Genomic DNA, 13,395 nt, shown 5'->3' with positions numbered 1-13,395 from the left:
ACAACGATGGTATCATCATAATCAATCATATGTTGGTTTACAATCGAAAAGTCATCTACGCAAGGTGAAGGGGATGGGTCGAAAGGACCAAAAAAAAGTGACGAAGGGGAAATTCTGCTCAAACCCATTTAAGAAAGATGATGGTCATTGGGTGCTCGATGCAATTGACGGTTTGGCGAGCGAGGGAAACATGCCCCATTTGAAAAAAAGGTGATAGATTACACAAAAGGCAGAGCCTAATCAGTTAATTGATTGGGCTCATGGGTTTGATCCAACCAACCAGCAGAAGAGAAGGTTTAAAACTTTAATCTCATCAAGGTATCGCTCGTTGCACTGCTGCTGCAGACAGGGACTGCTACTACTACTGTAATATGTTTGTACTGCGCTCTCTTCTCTCTCATCAGATGTGAGATGTAATGCGGAAGGAATGCGCAAAGAAAGGAATGTGGTGTTATACTGTTTTGGTGGAAGTGTAACTTCAAGATTAACGACGATGAGCTAGCTATTTAACAACATGAACCATTGCGGTCATAAACCATTTCATTTCATTCATAATTGTTGTAGTTATAAATATATATAATTGTACGAATAACATATACTTACTTGTCATACACTACACACATATCCTATTGTAGTCAAAGCGTACTTATTCTTATACTTTTTTTTCATTTCTTTAAAAGGCAATTAATTTAGTTTTATAGTATTACCACCATGTATAAGTATAATTTACTCTTTGCTGCTCTTGTCTTATTGGCCAGTTGCGCATCTGTACAGTCTATCAACACTCCACTTGAAGATTTTGTCTACCGTCAAGATGAAGGGTATGTAATATCTATTATAAAAAAACAATTAATAATTAAAGATAATCAATTTAAAATTAACTAACAAATACAAATACTTTTCCTTTGCTTTACATTATTTTTTTTTATCTCCTTTTTTTTCTATTACCTTTTTTTTTTAATTGGTCTAAAACAAATAATATTATATATTATATATATATATATTGTAATGATGTAATGATACTTTAACAAATGAAATAATCAAGATGGTCGTACGTTCTTCAATCACAATTCAGTGGTCCTGGATACACTGCTTATGTTTTAAATTTTAGTATGTATAAAGTATAGACAAATAAGCAAAGAAAGGGAAAGAAGTGGGTAGTGGGTTAGGTACATTTTGATTGGTTGTTCGGGGTGAGATATGATATCTTACTCTTTACAAACAAACAAACACACACCATCCTAAAACAAGGGTGGTTGTTTAAACAACCCATCAACAACAACAACAACAACACCCTCTCCCACCATGCTAAAACACGAATCATCATAATGGTTATACCTTTCTAACAATCCTCTCCTATTCCTTTTTAATTTTTAAATTTAGCTTCCTTAAATTGGTTGGAATTCCCAAAAACCAATAAACCAAGATGGTGGCATTTCCTTACTGTTTGTGTGCCAACATTTGTCACTTCAAACACTGGTTTCCTCTATGTCGACAATGGTAACTATGCTTCTGCTCCACCAACAGTTTTGCATCCATTGATCCAATCGGTCTGCCTTGCTTCGCGTTCCGTTGTATCTCATTTGGCCCAAAACCCAAACCAACCACTCATCCTCGACAATGACAACAAGAGTCGTTCGGAAGACGCCATCATCGGCTACACCTGGAAGAAGTTTTTGGAAAACACCACCGACTATGACTGGTTGGGTCAATTCCCAGAGACCAAGGCCACCGTCCGTGCCTTTGACTGCATTTCCAAGTTTATGAAGGACTCGTTCCCACCCTGGTTCCCAAAGGTCAAGTCCTTTGTCGTCTCGGGTGCCTCCAAGCGTGGTTGGGCCTCGTGGCTCGCTGCTGCCGTCGACCCACGTGTCAAGGCTGTGATCCCCGTCGTCATGCCAATCCTCGATCTCGTCAAGAACTGCGAGAACCACTACAAGGCATACGGAGGTTGGTCGTACGCCTACTACAACTACTATGGTGAGGGTGTCATGGCCTACATGGGTACCCCCCAATTCGACGCCATGGCCAAGGAGATCGACCCCATCAACTGGGTCGACCAACTCTTGGTGCCCAAGTACATCGTCACTGCCGTCGGTGACCAGTTCTTTATCCCAGACTCGTCTGCCTTCTTTTTCCACAAGCTTCTCGGTGCCAAGCATCAACGTATCCACCCCGGTGCCGACCACTCTCTCCTCCAACGTTGGAGTCAATTCATCCAAGAAGTCACCACCTACTACAACATGGTCATCAACCGTCAATCACTCCCCGACTTTGAGTGGTCCGTCATCCCAGACATTGTATCCAACACCACTGCCATCACCATCGTCACTGACAAGCGTGACTGTCCATCCAGCGTACTCCTCTACACTGCCGACACCATCTCGACCACCAAGCGTGACTGGAGACAACTCCTCGCTCCAAATGTCCCACAAAACATCACCTGGGCCATCACTCCACTCTCTCCATACTCTGATTCCAACGTCTTCAAGACCGTCATCTCTGCTCCACCAGCTGGTGGATGGCGTGGTGCTTTCGTAGAATTGACCTACGACTCTCCATTTGGTGAACAAAAGTACACCACTGAATTCTTCTATGCCCCATACACCTTCCCATTCGAAACATGTGCTGGTGCTGAATGCATGGTTAAGCCATTCCCACAATAATTAATTAATAATTAATAATAGCCTAAACCTTTTCCCCCTGAAAGTTTTCACAAAACATTGATCAAAAAATAATAATATATAATATATATATTAATATTTGATCGATATGGAAACTTGTCGATGTTATTTTACCTTCTTATTCAATTTGATTAAATAAATATCATAATTGAATCGATATTCATTCTTTTCCAAACATACATTAATTATATTTTAATTTTTTTTTTTAATATTTTATTTCTTTTTTTTTTTTTAGATAATAATAAATACAAGTATGTTTTGATTTCTAAAGGGGATTAAAGTTATTTATATATATATTATTCTACACATTATTAAAAATCTTTTTGTTGTTGTTGTATTATATATTTTGTTTGTGGGGAAAAAAATGATTATTATTTCATTATATTATATTATATTATTATTATTATTTATAAAGTAGGATGGTTGGGGGAGGGTAAAAATAATTATTATTATTAATTTAAAATTTAATAAATTATTTAAATAATTGTTGTGTATTTGTTTTGTTATGTTAGTTATTATTATTAATTATTAATTATTGGATTGTGAATCTTTCTTTCTTTCTTTCTTTCCTTTTAATTTTATACACTTCCTTTTCTAGTGAATGAATTTCTTAGAGTACTTTTCCTTTCACGATTGAGTGGAGAGGGATGAGTAGGGGAGGAAGGTGAAGGTGAGGTTGGGGAAGCCGAGGTTGATGAAATTGATGCTCTCTCATTCAACAATATAGTATCTTCTTCCTTGTTCCAACTAAAGTTTTTAAATGGCGAGTCGTATATGAGTGTGGATGAAGATCGTCTTCGTTGGAATGTGATGGCAGGGTTGAGATCGGGGTCCTGCTGTGAGGCGGCATAGTTGATTTCCTTGATGGTTGGTTTAAATGGTGGTGTGATCATCTTTGATTCGAGCATTCTCCAAGGGATCAGCTCAAAGAATGGATGACTTTGGATTTCCTGCACACCCGTTGGTCCAGACCCCAAACGTTTCTTTGGGTCGGGTACCAACAGCTTTTCGAGTAGGTCTTGTGCCTCGCCCGACAAAAAGATGGGTAGTCTGAGATTACCCTGTATCATTGCTTTGTACATGTCGTTTCGGTTGGATGCCAAAAACGGGGATCGTCCCGTCAACATTTCAAACAATAAAATACCGCAACTCCACCAATCAGCTGCCTTTCCATGTCCACTACCAGTAATAATCTCTGGTGCCAAATATTCTGGTGTACCACAAAACGTAGTTGCAAATTGTCCTTCTCCACATTTACCAACTACACTTGTAATTCCACTTTTAGATAATCCAAAGTCTAAAATATAAAAAGAAAATAGAATAAATAAATTAGATTCTTTTTTGTTTATATGTATTTGTTTGTTTTTCATACCAGTTAATTTAATATGACCTTCAGCATCTAATAAAATATTTTCAGGTTTGATGTCACGATAGATGATATCATTTGAATGTAAATAATCCAAAGAGGTGATCACCTCTGCTATATAAAATTTAGCCAATTCCTCTGGGAATCTACCAGCCTTTTGAAGATGATGGAATAATTCACCACCGGGAATATAATCCATACACATGAATAAAAATTCTTCATTTTGAAAGGCAAAGTGAAGTTGTACGATGAATGGGTGGTCCATTGTACTGAGTACCATCTTTTCGGTATTGGTATGTGCAATTTGTTTCTTTTTCATCATGTCTCGTTTGTTTAATACCTTCATTGCATAGAGTGCCTTTGTATCCTTTTTTCTAACCAAAAAGACTCTACCAAAACTACCAACTCCCAAAACCTTGAGTAAATCAAAATCATCAATTGTCAATTTTTTCTTTTTCTTTTTTTCTTTTTCTTTTAAAGGTGGATATTCAAAATCTATTTGTTCAGTAGTTGTAGTAGTAGTAGTTGTTGTAGTGGTAGTAGTTGGCGGTAATATTACATTATTATTATTGGTGGTTGTTGAAGTTGTTGATGTAGATGTAGATGGAGGAGAAATGATCGTAATTGCTTGTGGATGTTGTTGTTGATCAGTTTCATTTAAACTTTTTAATAAATTAGTATTTGGGATATCTTTTTTTGAAAGTAATTGTCTCTTTAATTCCTCTGCACGAATTTTCCAAACCCTTGCTCCTTCACTTGAGAATGCATTTGGTGTATTTGGAATAGTTGCTTGAGGAGTATTTGATGAATGTAAAACATAACTAGATGGAGTGAGTGGAGATAATCCAACCGTCTCTTCAGCGGCTACATTTCTTCTATCTATTCTAATATTGGTTGATTGATTCAATGATGTTGTTGTCGGTTGTTGAGACTGATAAAGTGGTTGTTTTGGTGGTGGTTGTTGGGATTGACTTAATAATGGTGGTGATGACGGTTGTTGTTGTAATACTTGTTGTTGTTGTTTCTTTTGTTCCTTTTCACGTTCCTTTTCTCTTTCACGTTCCTTTTCACGTTCTTTTTCACGTTCCTTTTCGCGTTCCTTTTCCTTCTTTTTGTCCTTTTTGCTTTGGCTTCCGTTACTGCTGTTACTGCTGATACTGGCGTTGGACAGGTACAGTGATGACGGTTGGTTGTTGTTGGTGTTGGCTATTTGTGCCGCTGCATTGTGTGAGATGAGTTGTGGAGAGATGTTGGGTGACATGACTGGCGATGACGGCAGACTGCTCCCGCTGCTACTGCTGCCGAGCGAGTTGTCGTTGCGGTAGTGGTGGTGTGGATGGATATGCTTGGGTGAGTTCTCCGTGCTGCCAATCGGCAACGCGCCATCGACGTCACCCTGCATGCCAGACGCAGCGCCTCCGCGACACCCCACACCCATCCTCTTAAACTCTGACACGATCGATTTGGCATGCTCGATGCTCTCTGATTCAAACCGATACTTGTGTAACAACGTCAACGTAAATGTCTGTGAGTCATTCGTATCCAAATCGATCGAGTACACATCCGAGTTCTTTACAAACCATTGACACGACTGTCCATTCAAATTTGATACTCCCAATGAACTCACTGCAATCGTTCTAAATTTCAACCAAAAATACAATTAATAATTAATTAACTTTACTTTCATCATCTTCTTATCATATCTTACCGTTGCTGTCTTTTACCATAGTTGTTCACTTTGATAACATCAAACATTGAAGTATAGTGATCTTTGTGATGAGACAAGTCGCGCTCCTTCTTTGGCCAAAGTGTCTTGACACCCTTTTGTTTGTATGACATTGTTGTAACTGATTTAATTTTCTACTTTCTTCTTTGTATTGTCCTTGTCTGGTTTCAATATATATATCTACTCTACTCTAACCTTTGTCTACCTCTTTATCCTCTATTCTACTACTAGTTATATATTATTGATTATGATTAAATATCTCTTTCTCTTCACCACATGATCACTCTCTCTCTCCTTCTCTATCTATCTATCTGTCAAAGTAATGGTATGTTCGTTTGTTGTTGTTGTGTTGTTCTGATTTATAATATTATTATTATTATTACGATTCGTAGTGGTACATAAACTATGTTTGTTTGTTGTTAATGTGTGTGTTTTTTGCGATAGTAGATTCATTCAGACTCTGGTCTGGGCGGTTCTTCACACTTGTTTCATAAAAATCATTTCAAAAAGGTCGTGTGTATCCTCTCTCGAGTTTGCACTGCTTCAACCTTTTTCTTTGCAGCCTCTCTTCTGAATGCATGCATGCGTGTTATCATTGATGACGATGATCATCATTCGTTCATTCGGTATTGACTATGATGATGATGATGCACCACAAACAACAACAACCGACCCGATCATCCGAATCTTGCAAATGAACGATCGATTTGCTAATCGCGATCTCTCAATTCATCACACTGTGACCGACCACCCTCCCTTCCCTTATTATACAACAGCTAGCTATATATATATATATATATATAGTACAGTACAGTATACATTTACAATTATTTATTTATTCTTTTAAATTTAACAAATAGGTTTAATATAGAGACGACCCCAACTTTGATCATTACTACCATATCTGACCATTCTACCATTCTCTAGTTTGTAGTATCCGTGAACCCATTTATCTTTGTCGGGTTGGTCTAATAGACCTTTACACCATGCAGCATAACCCCATTCAAATGCAGAGCTGTTGTCACCCATCATGTATGGATGAAGAAAGTAGAGTCGTGCACCTTGGTTCCAATTACTATAGACCAACTCGTGAATGGTCTTTGAGTTGTACGAGCAACCATAGGTGTAATGTGTCGGTGGATACTTTACCATAACTTCATCTATTTCATTGGTATTACCAACGAGTTGGTAGCATCTCTCTGCTGTTGGTTGTGGAGGAAGGGGAGCAACAAGGATTCTTAGGTAATCGTCTGGTTTGCCAAGAAAGATATAGCTCTCGTAGAGTTTGATATCCATCGTCGTCATGATATGGTGTCGTTGTTCGAGTGTACAAGAGTTGTTAAAGAAATCTGATGCTTTTAAGGCACATAAATGTTGTTGGTCCAATGCTACTGCTATCAAAGAAATAAAAAGAAATAAAGAATGAATGATTTAAGTATAAGTATAACAATCAACGCACACATATATATATATATTTATTGAACATACCCATATCTCTCTATTATTTATTTATCTCTACAAATATTTAATAATAAATAATGGTCACATGACTCCTTTTATTGAGATGGGGTGTAAGAATTCTTAAAAAAATGATACTTTGTATTAAATAAATATTTATTTTCTACTTGATTTTTCAAATGGTTTTTATTTATTGATTGGATTACAATTCTTGAACATACAAACTTCCAGACTAGTCTTCACTATTTGATACCAATACATCTATATTGTATCTTCTATCTGCTCCAAGGATATGGTAGAAATGGGTGTACTTTGAGCCTTCTTTCGGATCCGTATGCCATACAGATATTCCATACACGACAACCTTTTCATAGATCTATAATATTTGTCGGTTGGAGTTTCTCCTTGAGGTCCTTTTAACCATACTGATATCTCCATTGAAAACTCTGTAGAATTGCCACCTAATAACCGTCAACAAATGAAACTCTTATTTGATGGTTCCAATTTGACACCTCCAATAGAAAATAAAGAAAATAAAAGAATGAATGATATGAGTATAACACTCAACATAAATTTTACATACCCATCTCTAACTGTACTAATTTTTGTTTAATTTGATGTGGTTGTTATTAAAAATAAAAAATGGTACTAGTGCCTCCTTTTTTTTTGATAGAGACTTTGTTTTATTTAATTTAGTCCAAAGATTTGGTTTATTTAATTGATTGGTTTATTGATTGGTCGATCAATATACTTCTTTAACATATAATGTTCCCCTAAACTCTGGGTTTGTGGATATCCAAACATCGTCTTCATATTTTCCATCTGCTCTTAGTACCTGGTAGGAATGGGTATATTTGGTTTCAGATTTTGAAATATCTCTAGTCCAGACAGCTCTTCCATAATAAAAGATTTTTCCATCTGGAGGTTTTCCTATGGGGAGATCATTTACAAAATATAATCTATTCACTTCTTGTTTATTCCACTTATGTCGAGAAAAGGCCATTGGTTGAATTGTTTGAGTGTTGAATGTCCCACCATATTCATACAAAGTAGGTGGATATTTAAATCATATCAAAATAGTTTTAGATTGATTTCAACCCTAAATGATTAAAAATATCAACCCTCAAGAACATACTTTTTGATCTTTCTTTCTTGATTTGAAGCAATATATTGGACACTATTATTATTGTTTAATAACTTGATGTCTACTGTAGGATAGATGATTTTTAAAATAATTGTAAATATTCGATGTAGATCTATAGATGTTTGATTTAAATATACCTACCCATTGTAACTTAACCTCTTGAATCTAAAAATATTGAATATTGATTGATGTAATAAATGATGATGATTATGAATATTTAAATAGGTATCTAAAGTCAGAAAAGAATATTTTAAAAAAGCCATCAAATTCATCTTAACTTATAAATTTAATAATAGCCATGATTTGAGTGACGAGGCTCAATTGATAGCACCAACAAGATAGATTAATTTTTATTATTACAATTCTTTTTATTTGAAAAACAATTCAGTATTGTTTTTCAAATTTCTCGAATATATAGGTCCCCGTAGCTTTGGCCATCTGATGTCAATAATCTGTATTTCCCATCTTGATTCAGAACCAGATATGATTGGTAAAATATATCATTTGGGCTTTGATCCTCTAGTCCTTTTAACCATGCTGATCTACCCATTGAAAACTCTTTTGGATTGTCGCCCATTAGGTAGTCGTCGACAAATGTAACCCGTAATCCTTGGGTCCAATTAGAGACCACCAATTGATGAATAGTTAGTGTATTGTAAGTTGCCCCATACTCGTACAATGTGGGTGGGTATTCTTCCATGACTCTTTCAATATTATTTATCTTTCCTACCAGTTGCCACCCTTTCGGTTTTTGGGTGAGTTCCGAGATTTGATTTGTCAACTGTTGAAGGTTTTGATCCATTTTTTTTTGGTAGCTCAATACCATGAGTCCCATGACAATAAACATAATCATTACAGCTGTGGATTGAGCTAAAAATACTTGTTTTCTTTAAATAGAAGATAGATCCATTTTACAATTACAATCAGTAAATTTTCTAGTTTGCTCTTTTAAACATACCTAAATTTCATTTTCTTGATCTTTACATTATTATTATTATTATTATTATTATTATTATTATTATTATTATTATTATTATGATTTTGATTTTGATTTTTAAATACTGATTGCATCATCATTTGGTTTATCATTATTATTATTATTATTATTATTTATATCATCCAATAGTGGTTGTTGATCTGCATCTAGATTTTAAAAGAAGAAGAAGGAGATTAGTCATTTTACCTTTATGGCAAAAATAAAAGAAAATCAAGTTATAAATATTTATATTAATACACTTACCCATCTATTATTTAGATTATATTTATTTACTCTAGTATTTATTTACAATAAATAAAAAAATAGATAAAAGGATTGATTTTTGTCTGTACCAATCAATTAGAATCAAATTTTTGAGTCGAAAAAAATGAAAAAGGGGACCTTTCTAGGAAAAAAAAAAAAAACAAATCGAAAAAAAAAATTTTAATTAAAAAAAATTAATAAAAGTTGAAAAAATATTACTTGAAATAGAGGAGTGAAGTTCACCCACACACGTAAGGGTGATCGATCAAAGGGGGTTAATGTTTAACGAATTAATATATGGTTGATCTGTAGCATTCATTATTACATCAACCTACAACAACAACACCACCAATCGTTTCTGATCAATCAACATTGATTACTATTAAAAGATTTATTAAAACAGAGGGATTAAATTAATTTTACATAAAGGTCACCGTATTGCTCCTGATTACCAGCAATTCTAACCATGTGGCCATTGGCATCAAGTGATTGGTGGAATTGAATCCATTTGTTCTTGTCTTGCATGTCTTCCAAACCGTGAAACCAACCAGCAACTCCCCACTGAAATCTGTCGGTTCGGTCACCCATCAAATAAGGTGCTTTGAAGAAGAGACGCAGTCCCTTATTCCAAGTATGTAACACCAGCTCTTCAATGTTTTTAGAGTTGTATGTCGATCCAAAGATGTAATGTGTTGGAGGATACTTTTCCATCAATTCAACTATTTGGTTTGTCTTTCCAACCAATTTCCATGACTTTTTAGGTTCCTTTTGTTGTTGTTGCTGTTGTGGTTGTTCTAGTAATAGTTGTGGTGATGATTGATTTTGATGTTTAAAATCTTTGACGACTTGCTTCAAGTATTCATCAGATCTACCTAGAAAGATATAAGTGTCGAATAACTTGCCATCGATATTGGTAACCAAATAAAATCTTTCAGCATCACAACAAATATCATTGAAAAAGGTTGATGCTTTTAAAATTGTTAAATGTTGTTGCTCTAATCCTACTTTCATTTTTTTTTTTAATCTAAATAAATAAATTAATTATATCTATTTTATCAATATATATATATATATAATAAATACTAGTAATATTATTATTATTATTATGATTATTACAACCCAACCTAATTTAGTTAAATAATTAAATATCTTTTTTTTTTACTGTGCTATCATTTTACACGACAGTGTGTTTGCAACCATTGATCTGCGATCTTGTTCTAAGGCATGTGCACCTTTCCCGATTTGTGTCAATCAATCAACGATTCATCAATCAATCGGTTTGTTGATAGCACTTTAATCAAACTGTTCGTTATCGCTTCTTCTATCTATGTAAGTGTCTTTCATAAGATCAACTCTAAAAAGCAAGCAAAGAGAAAGTCTTAACCTCTCTCTCTCTCTCTCTCTCTCTCTTTCTTTCTCTATTTGCTTTGTTAAACATTTATTGATTATCTCTAACTCTCTCACTCTTTCCTCTTTGTAGTATATTATGTACAGCTACCACAATGAATAATTAAATGGTCATCAAGGTTTTTAATTTTGGTTGATACTCGAGGAGTGATTGCCGCCCTGGGCAATTCATTCCAAGAAGATGTGTTCTCCTTCTGTGGAATTTCAATGACAACTAGTCACCAGCTGATGCTGTCGGATGGTCCGACCACTATAGCTATAAATGGGTTAAACGCGGGTTCATGAGTCATTGTTATATTGCAATACAAATATATATATAGAATTATGTCTTCTTCTTCAGGTAACATACACATTTATATATTTATATTAATATGTTAGATTTATTTAATAACACTTTTCTACTATTTATTTATTATTATTTATTTATCTAAAGAAACAAATAGTAGTGGCAATGACCCCAACAACAACAACAACAATAACTCTATTCTTGGAGATAAAAGCACAACCCGTCAAGTACCAAAATGGTTAGAACTCTTTCCTCTTGAATTATTGAGCAAACTAAACGAAAAGGAGATTCAATCGTTGGTCGGATTAGTGGTTCATAAGAAAGAAATGGATGGAAAATGCAAACCACTTCAAAAGAGAGACCAGAAGACAAATGGACCGTGTCGTGTTATCAGCTTTGACGGTGGAGGAATAAGAACGATCCTTCAATGTGTGATCATGGCCGATATTGTTGAGAAATATCACAATTTTCTGGATCAAGTAGATGTGTTTGCTGGTAGCAGTGCCGGTGCTTTGGTTGCAACTCTATTTATACTCGGATATCTACCACGTGATGTTGTCAATATTATGAGTATGGTATGCTCAAATATATTTGGTCAGCCAAAACAAGGAATGGAAAGCACCTCTTCTGCCACCTATTCCAATGATCTCATCCAAGCCGTTTTCTATCTCTTCCTTGGGGATACCAAACTCACCGATCTTAATCGCTCACTAGTTGTCCCTGCCTTACAACTTGCCTTTAAAGACAATACAATAGTAAGATGGGTACCCCGATTATTCCATAATATGAATCCAACCTCTTCTCAAGATGAACCTCTCAAATGTACGGATACGCCAACATGCTCTCCAAGTCTTGAATTGCCCGACGGCACCACCAAACTCAAAGTATCGGACCTATTGTTAAGAACATTGTCCGTTCCAGGTGCATTTCCAAGTCACCAAGGGTACATTGATGGTGGAATATTTTGTAATAACCCATCAATGGCAGCCGTTTCACTAGCGTCAAACTTTAAACGGGTTGGTACCGACAGAATTGTCTGTCTGTCTTTTGGATCAGGTTTATTCCCGAGAGCGATGGACACAAAACCTGAAGTCAAAGATCATAACATGCCACTCTCAGGTTGGCAAAGTTCATTGGCAGATATGTACATTGACTCAAGTACTGAACTTGTTCACCAACTAACAGGTACCCTATTGTCCGATAGATACCATAGATTCAACCCTATTTTAGAACAAGAGATTAAATTTGACAATACAACGGAGGTCGCGGGATTGGTAGATCTTGCCCAGTCTGTTGTTATTAATGATCAATGGATTCAAGAGCATTGGACTAAAACAACAGTCTCTCCCTAATATAATAAATAACCAAACAAACAAATATTAAATATTAAATATTAAATACTAAATATATACAAAAATAAAGTATTTATTTATTTATTTATTTATTTAAACAGAGTTGAGAGAAAGAATATATTCTAGGCAGGATTATAAGGTTCCAAATGTGAAGGTAAATAGAATGGATGTTGAAAGTATTCATACATTTTAGGCAACTTGCTATCCATCTTTGATACCCAGTAGACTGTTGCGATTCGAGGAACATTGGAATAGGAGAGACACCATGGAAGGGTTTGGGAGAGGTTCTTGCAACGATGCATCAAGTCCTTGTGAGATGGGAATGAAAAGATTGTATTGTCATGAACTGTTCCATGACCCATTCCAAATCGCATGACCACTTCATGGATCATTTTATTAGTGCTAACAAGGTCGGGACTAATCTCTCGAATTCTCATTCCAAGAGCATGGTAATCCCAGACAATGATAATACTCGGTGCATCAGATGCCTTGTTGCATAAACTCTCTGTCAAGAATTTTAAACTTTCAACAGAATATGGTATCCCTTGAAGTGTAAATTGATTTCTTAATTTATTAAATATATTCTTTTCTAAAAAAGGTATAATTTGGTTAATAAATAAATATTTTATGTATGTCTGTCATTTTGTATATACATACTCTTTTTATTAAAAAAGTAAGTCATTTTCATTGATATACAGGAAGCACAATCTTGTTGGTATGGTTCAATAGTTT

General features: G+C 35.1%; 7 protein-coding genes across 7 annotated transcripts; 2 read left to right on the top strand and 5 right to left on the bottom strand.

Annotated features, from left to right (window-relative positions):
- Positions 1–416: 416 nt before the first annotated feature.
- Positions 417–2,963, top strand: DFA_05090 (uncharacterized protein; the record flags this gene model as incomplete). Its single annotated transcript, XM_004360754.1, has 5 exons — positions 417–472; positions 702–821; positions 1,046–1,110; positions 1,384–2,640; positions 2,920–2,963. The coding sequence occupies 5 exons, from the start codon at positions 417–419 to the stop codon at positions 2,961–2,963; spliced, it is 1,542 nt and encodes a 513-aa protein (XP_004360811.1).
- A 299-nt stretch (positions 2,964–3,262) lies between these two features.
- pkgC (protein kinase 3) lies at positions 3,263–5,889 on the bottom strand (the record flags this gene model as incomplete). Its single annotated transcript, XM_004360753.1, has 3 exons — positions 3,263–3,981; positions 4,057–5,687; positions 5,759–5,889. 3 exons carry the CDS (start codon positions 5,887–5,889, stop codon positions 3,263–3,265), a joined length of 2,481 nt encoding a protein of 826 aa, XP_004360810.1.
- A 736-nt stretch (positions 5,890–6,625) lies between these two features.
- DFA_05088 (uncharacterized protein) lies at positions 6,626–7,268 on the bottom strand (the record flags this gene model as incomplete). Its single annotated transcript, XM_004360752.1, has 2 exons — positions 6,626–7,170; positions 7,265–7,268. The coding sequence occupies 2 exons, from the start codon at positions 7,266–7,268 to the stop codon at positions 6,626–6,628; spliced, it is 549 nt and encodes a 182-aa protein (XP_004360809.1).
- A 198-nt stretch (positions 7,269–7,466) lies between these two features.
- DFA_05087 (uncharacterized protein) lies at positions 7,467–9,347 on the bottom strand (the record flags this gene model as incomplete). Its single annotated transcript, XM_004360751.1, has 6 exons — positions 7,467–7,610; positions 7,986–8,216; positions 8,370–8,411; positions 8,433–8,543; positions 9,202–9,265; positions 9,337–9,347. The coding sequence occupies 6 exons, from the start codon at positions 9,345–9,347 to the stop codon at positions 7,467–7,469; spliced, it is 603 nt and encodes a 200-aa protein (XP_004360808.1).
- Positions 9,348–9,432: 85 nt separating this feature from the next.
- DFA_05086 (uncharacterized protein) lies at positions 9,433–10,629 on the bottom strand (the record flags this gene model as incomplete). Its single annotated transcript, XM_004360750.1, has 3 exons — positions 9,433–9,521; positions 10,071–10,490; positions 10,521–10,629. The coding sequence occupies 3 exons, from the start codon at positions 10,627–10,629 to the stop codon at positions 9,433–9,435; spliced, it is 618 nt and encodes a 205-aa protein (XP_004360807.1).
- A 720-nt stretch (positions 10,630–11,349) lies between these two features.
- Positions 11,350–12,663, top strand: DFA_05085 (uncharacterized protein; the record flags this gene model as incomplete). Its single annotated transcript, XM_004360749.1, has 2 exons — positions 11,350–11,365; positions 11,459–12,663. 2 exons carry the CDS (start codon positions 11,350–11,352, stop codon positions 12,661–12,663), a joined length of 1,221 nt encoding a protein of 406 aa, XP_004360806.1.
- Positions 12,664–12,785: 122 nt separating this feature from the next.
- On the bottom strand, positions 12,786–13,345 carry DFA_05084 (uncharacterized protein; the record flags this gene model as incomplete). Its single annotated transcript, XM_004360748.1, has 2 exons — positions 12,786–13,252; positions 13,321–13,345. The coding sequence occupies 2 exons, from the start codon at positions 13,343–13,345 to the stop codon at positions 12,786–12,788; spliced, it is 492 nt and encodes a 163-aa protein (XP_004360805.1).
- Between the last annotated feature and the right edge of the window lie 50 nt (positions 13,346–13,395).

Source organism: Cavenderia fasciculata (genome assembly GCF_000203815.1).
Source record: "Cavenderia fasciculata unplaced genomic scaffold Scf_Dfasci-G-o-80e12.f1-5, whole genome shotgun sequence".
NCBI classification, from domain to species: Eukaryota; Evosea; class Eumycetozoa; order Acytosteliales; family Cavenderiaceae; genus Cavenderia; species Cavenderia fasciculata.
The sequence above is the reverse complement of the archived record's forward strand: the minus strand, read 5'-3'. Positions and strand labels throughout refer to the sequence as shown.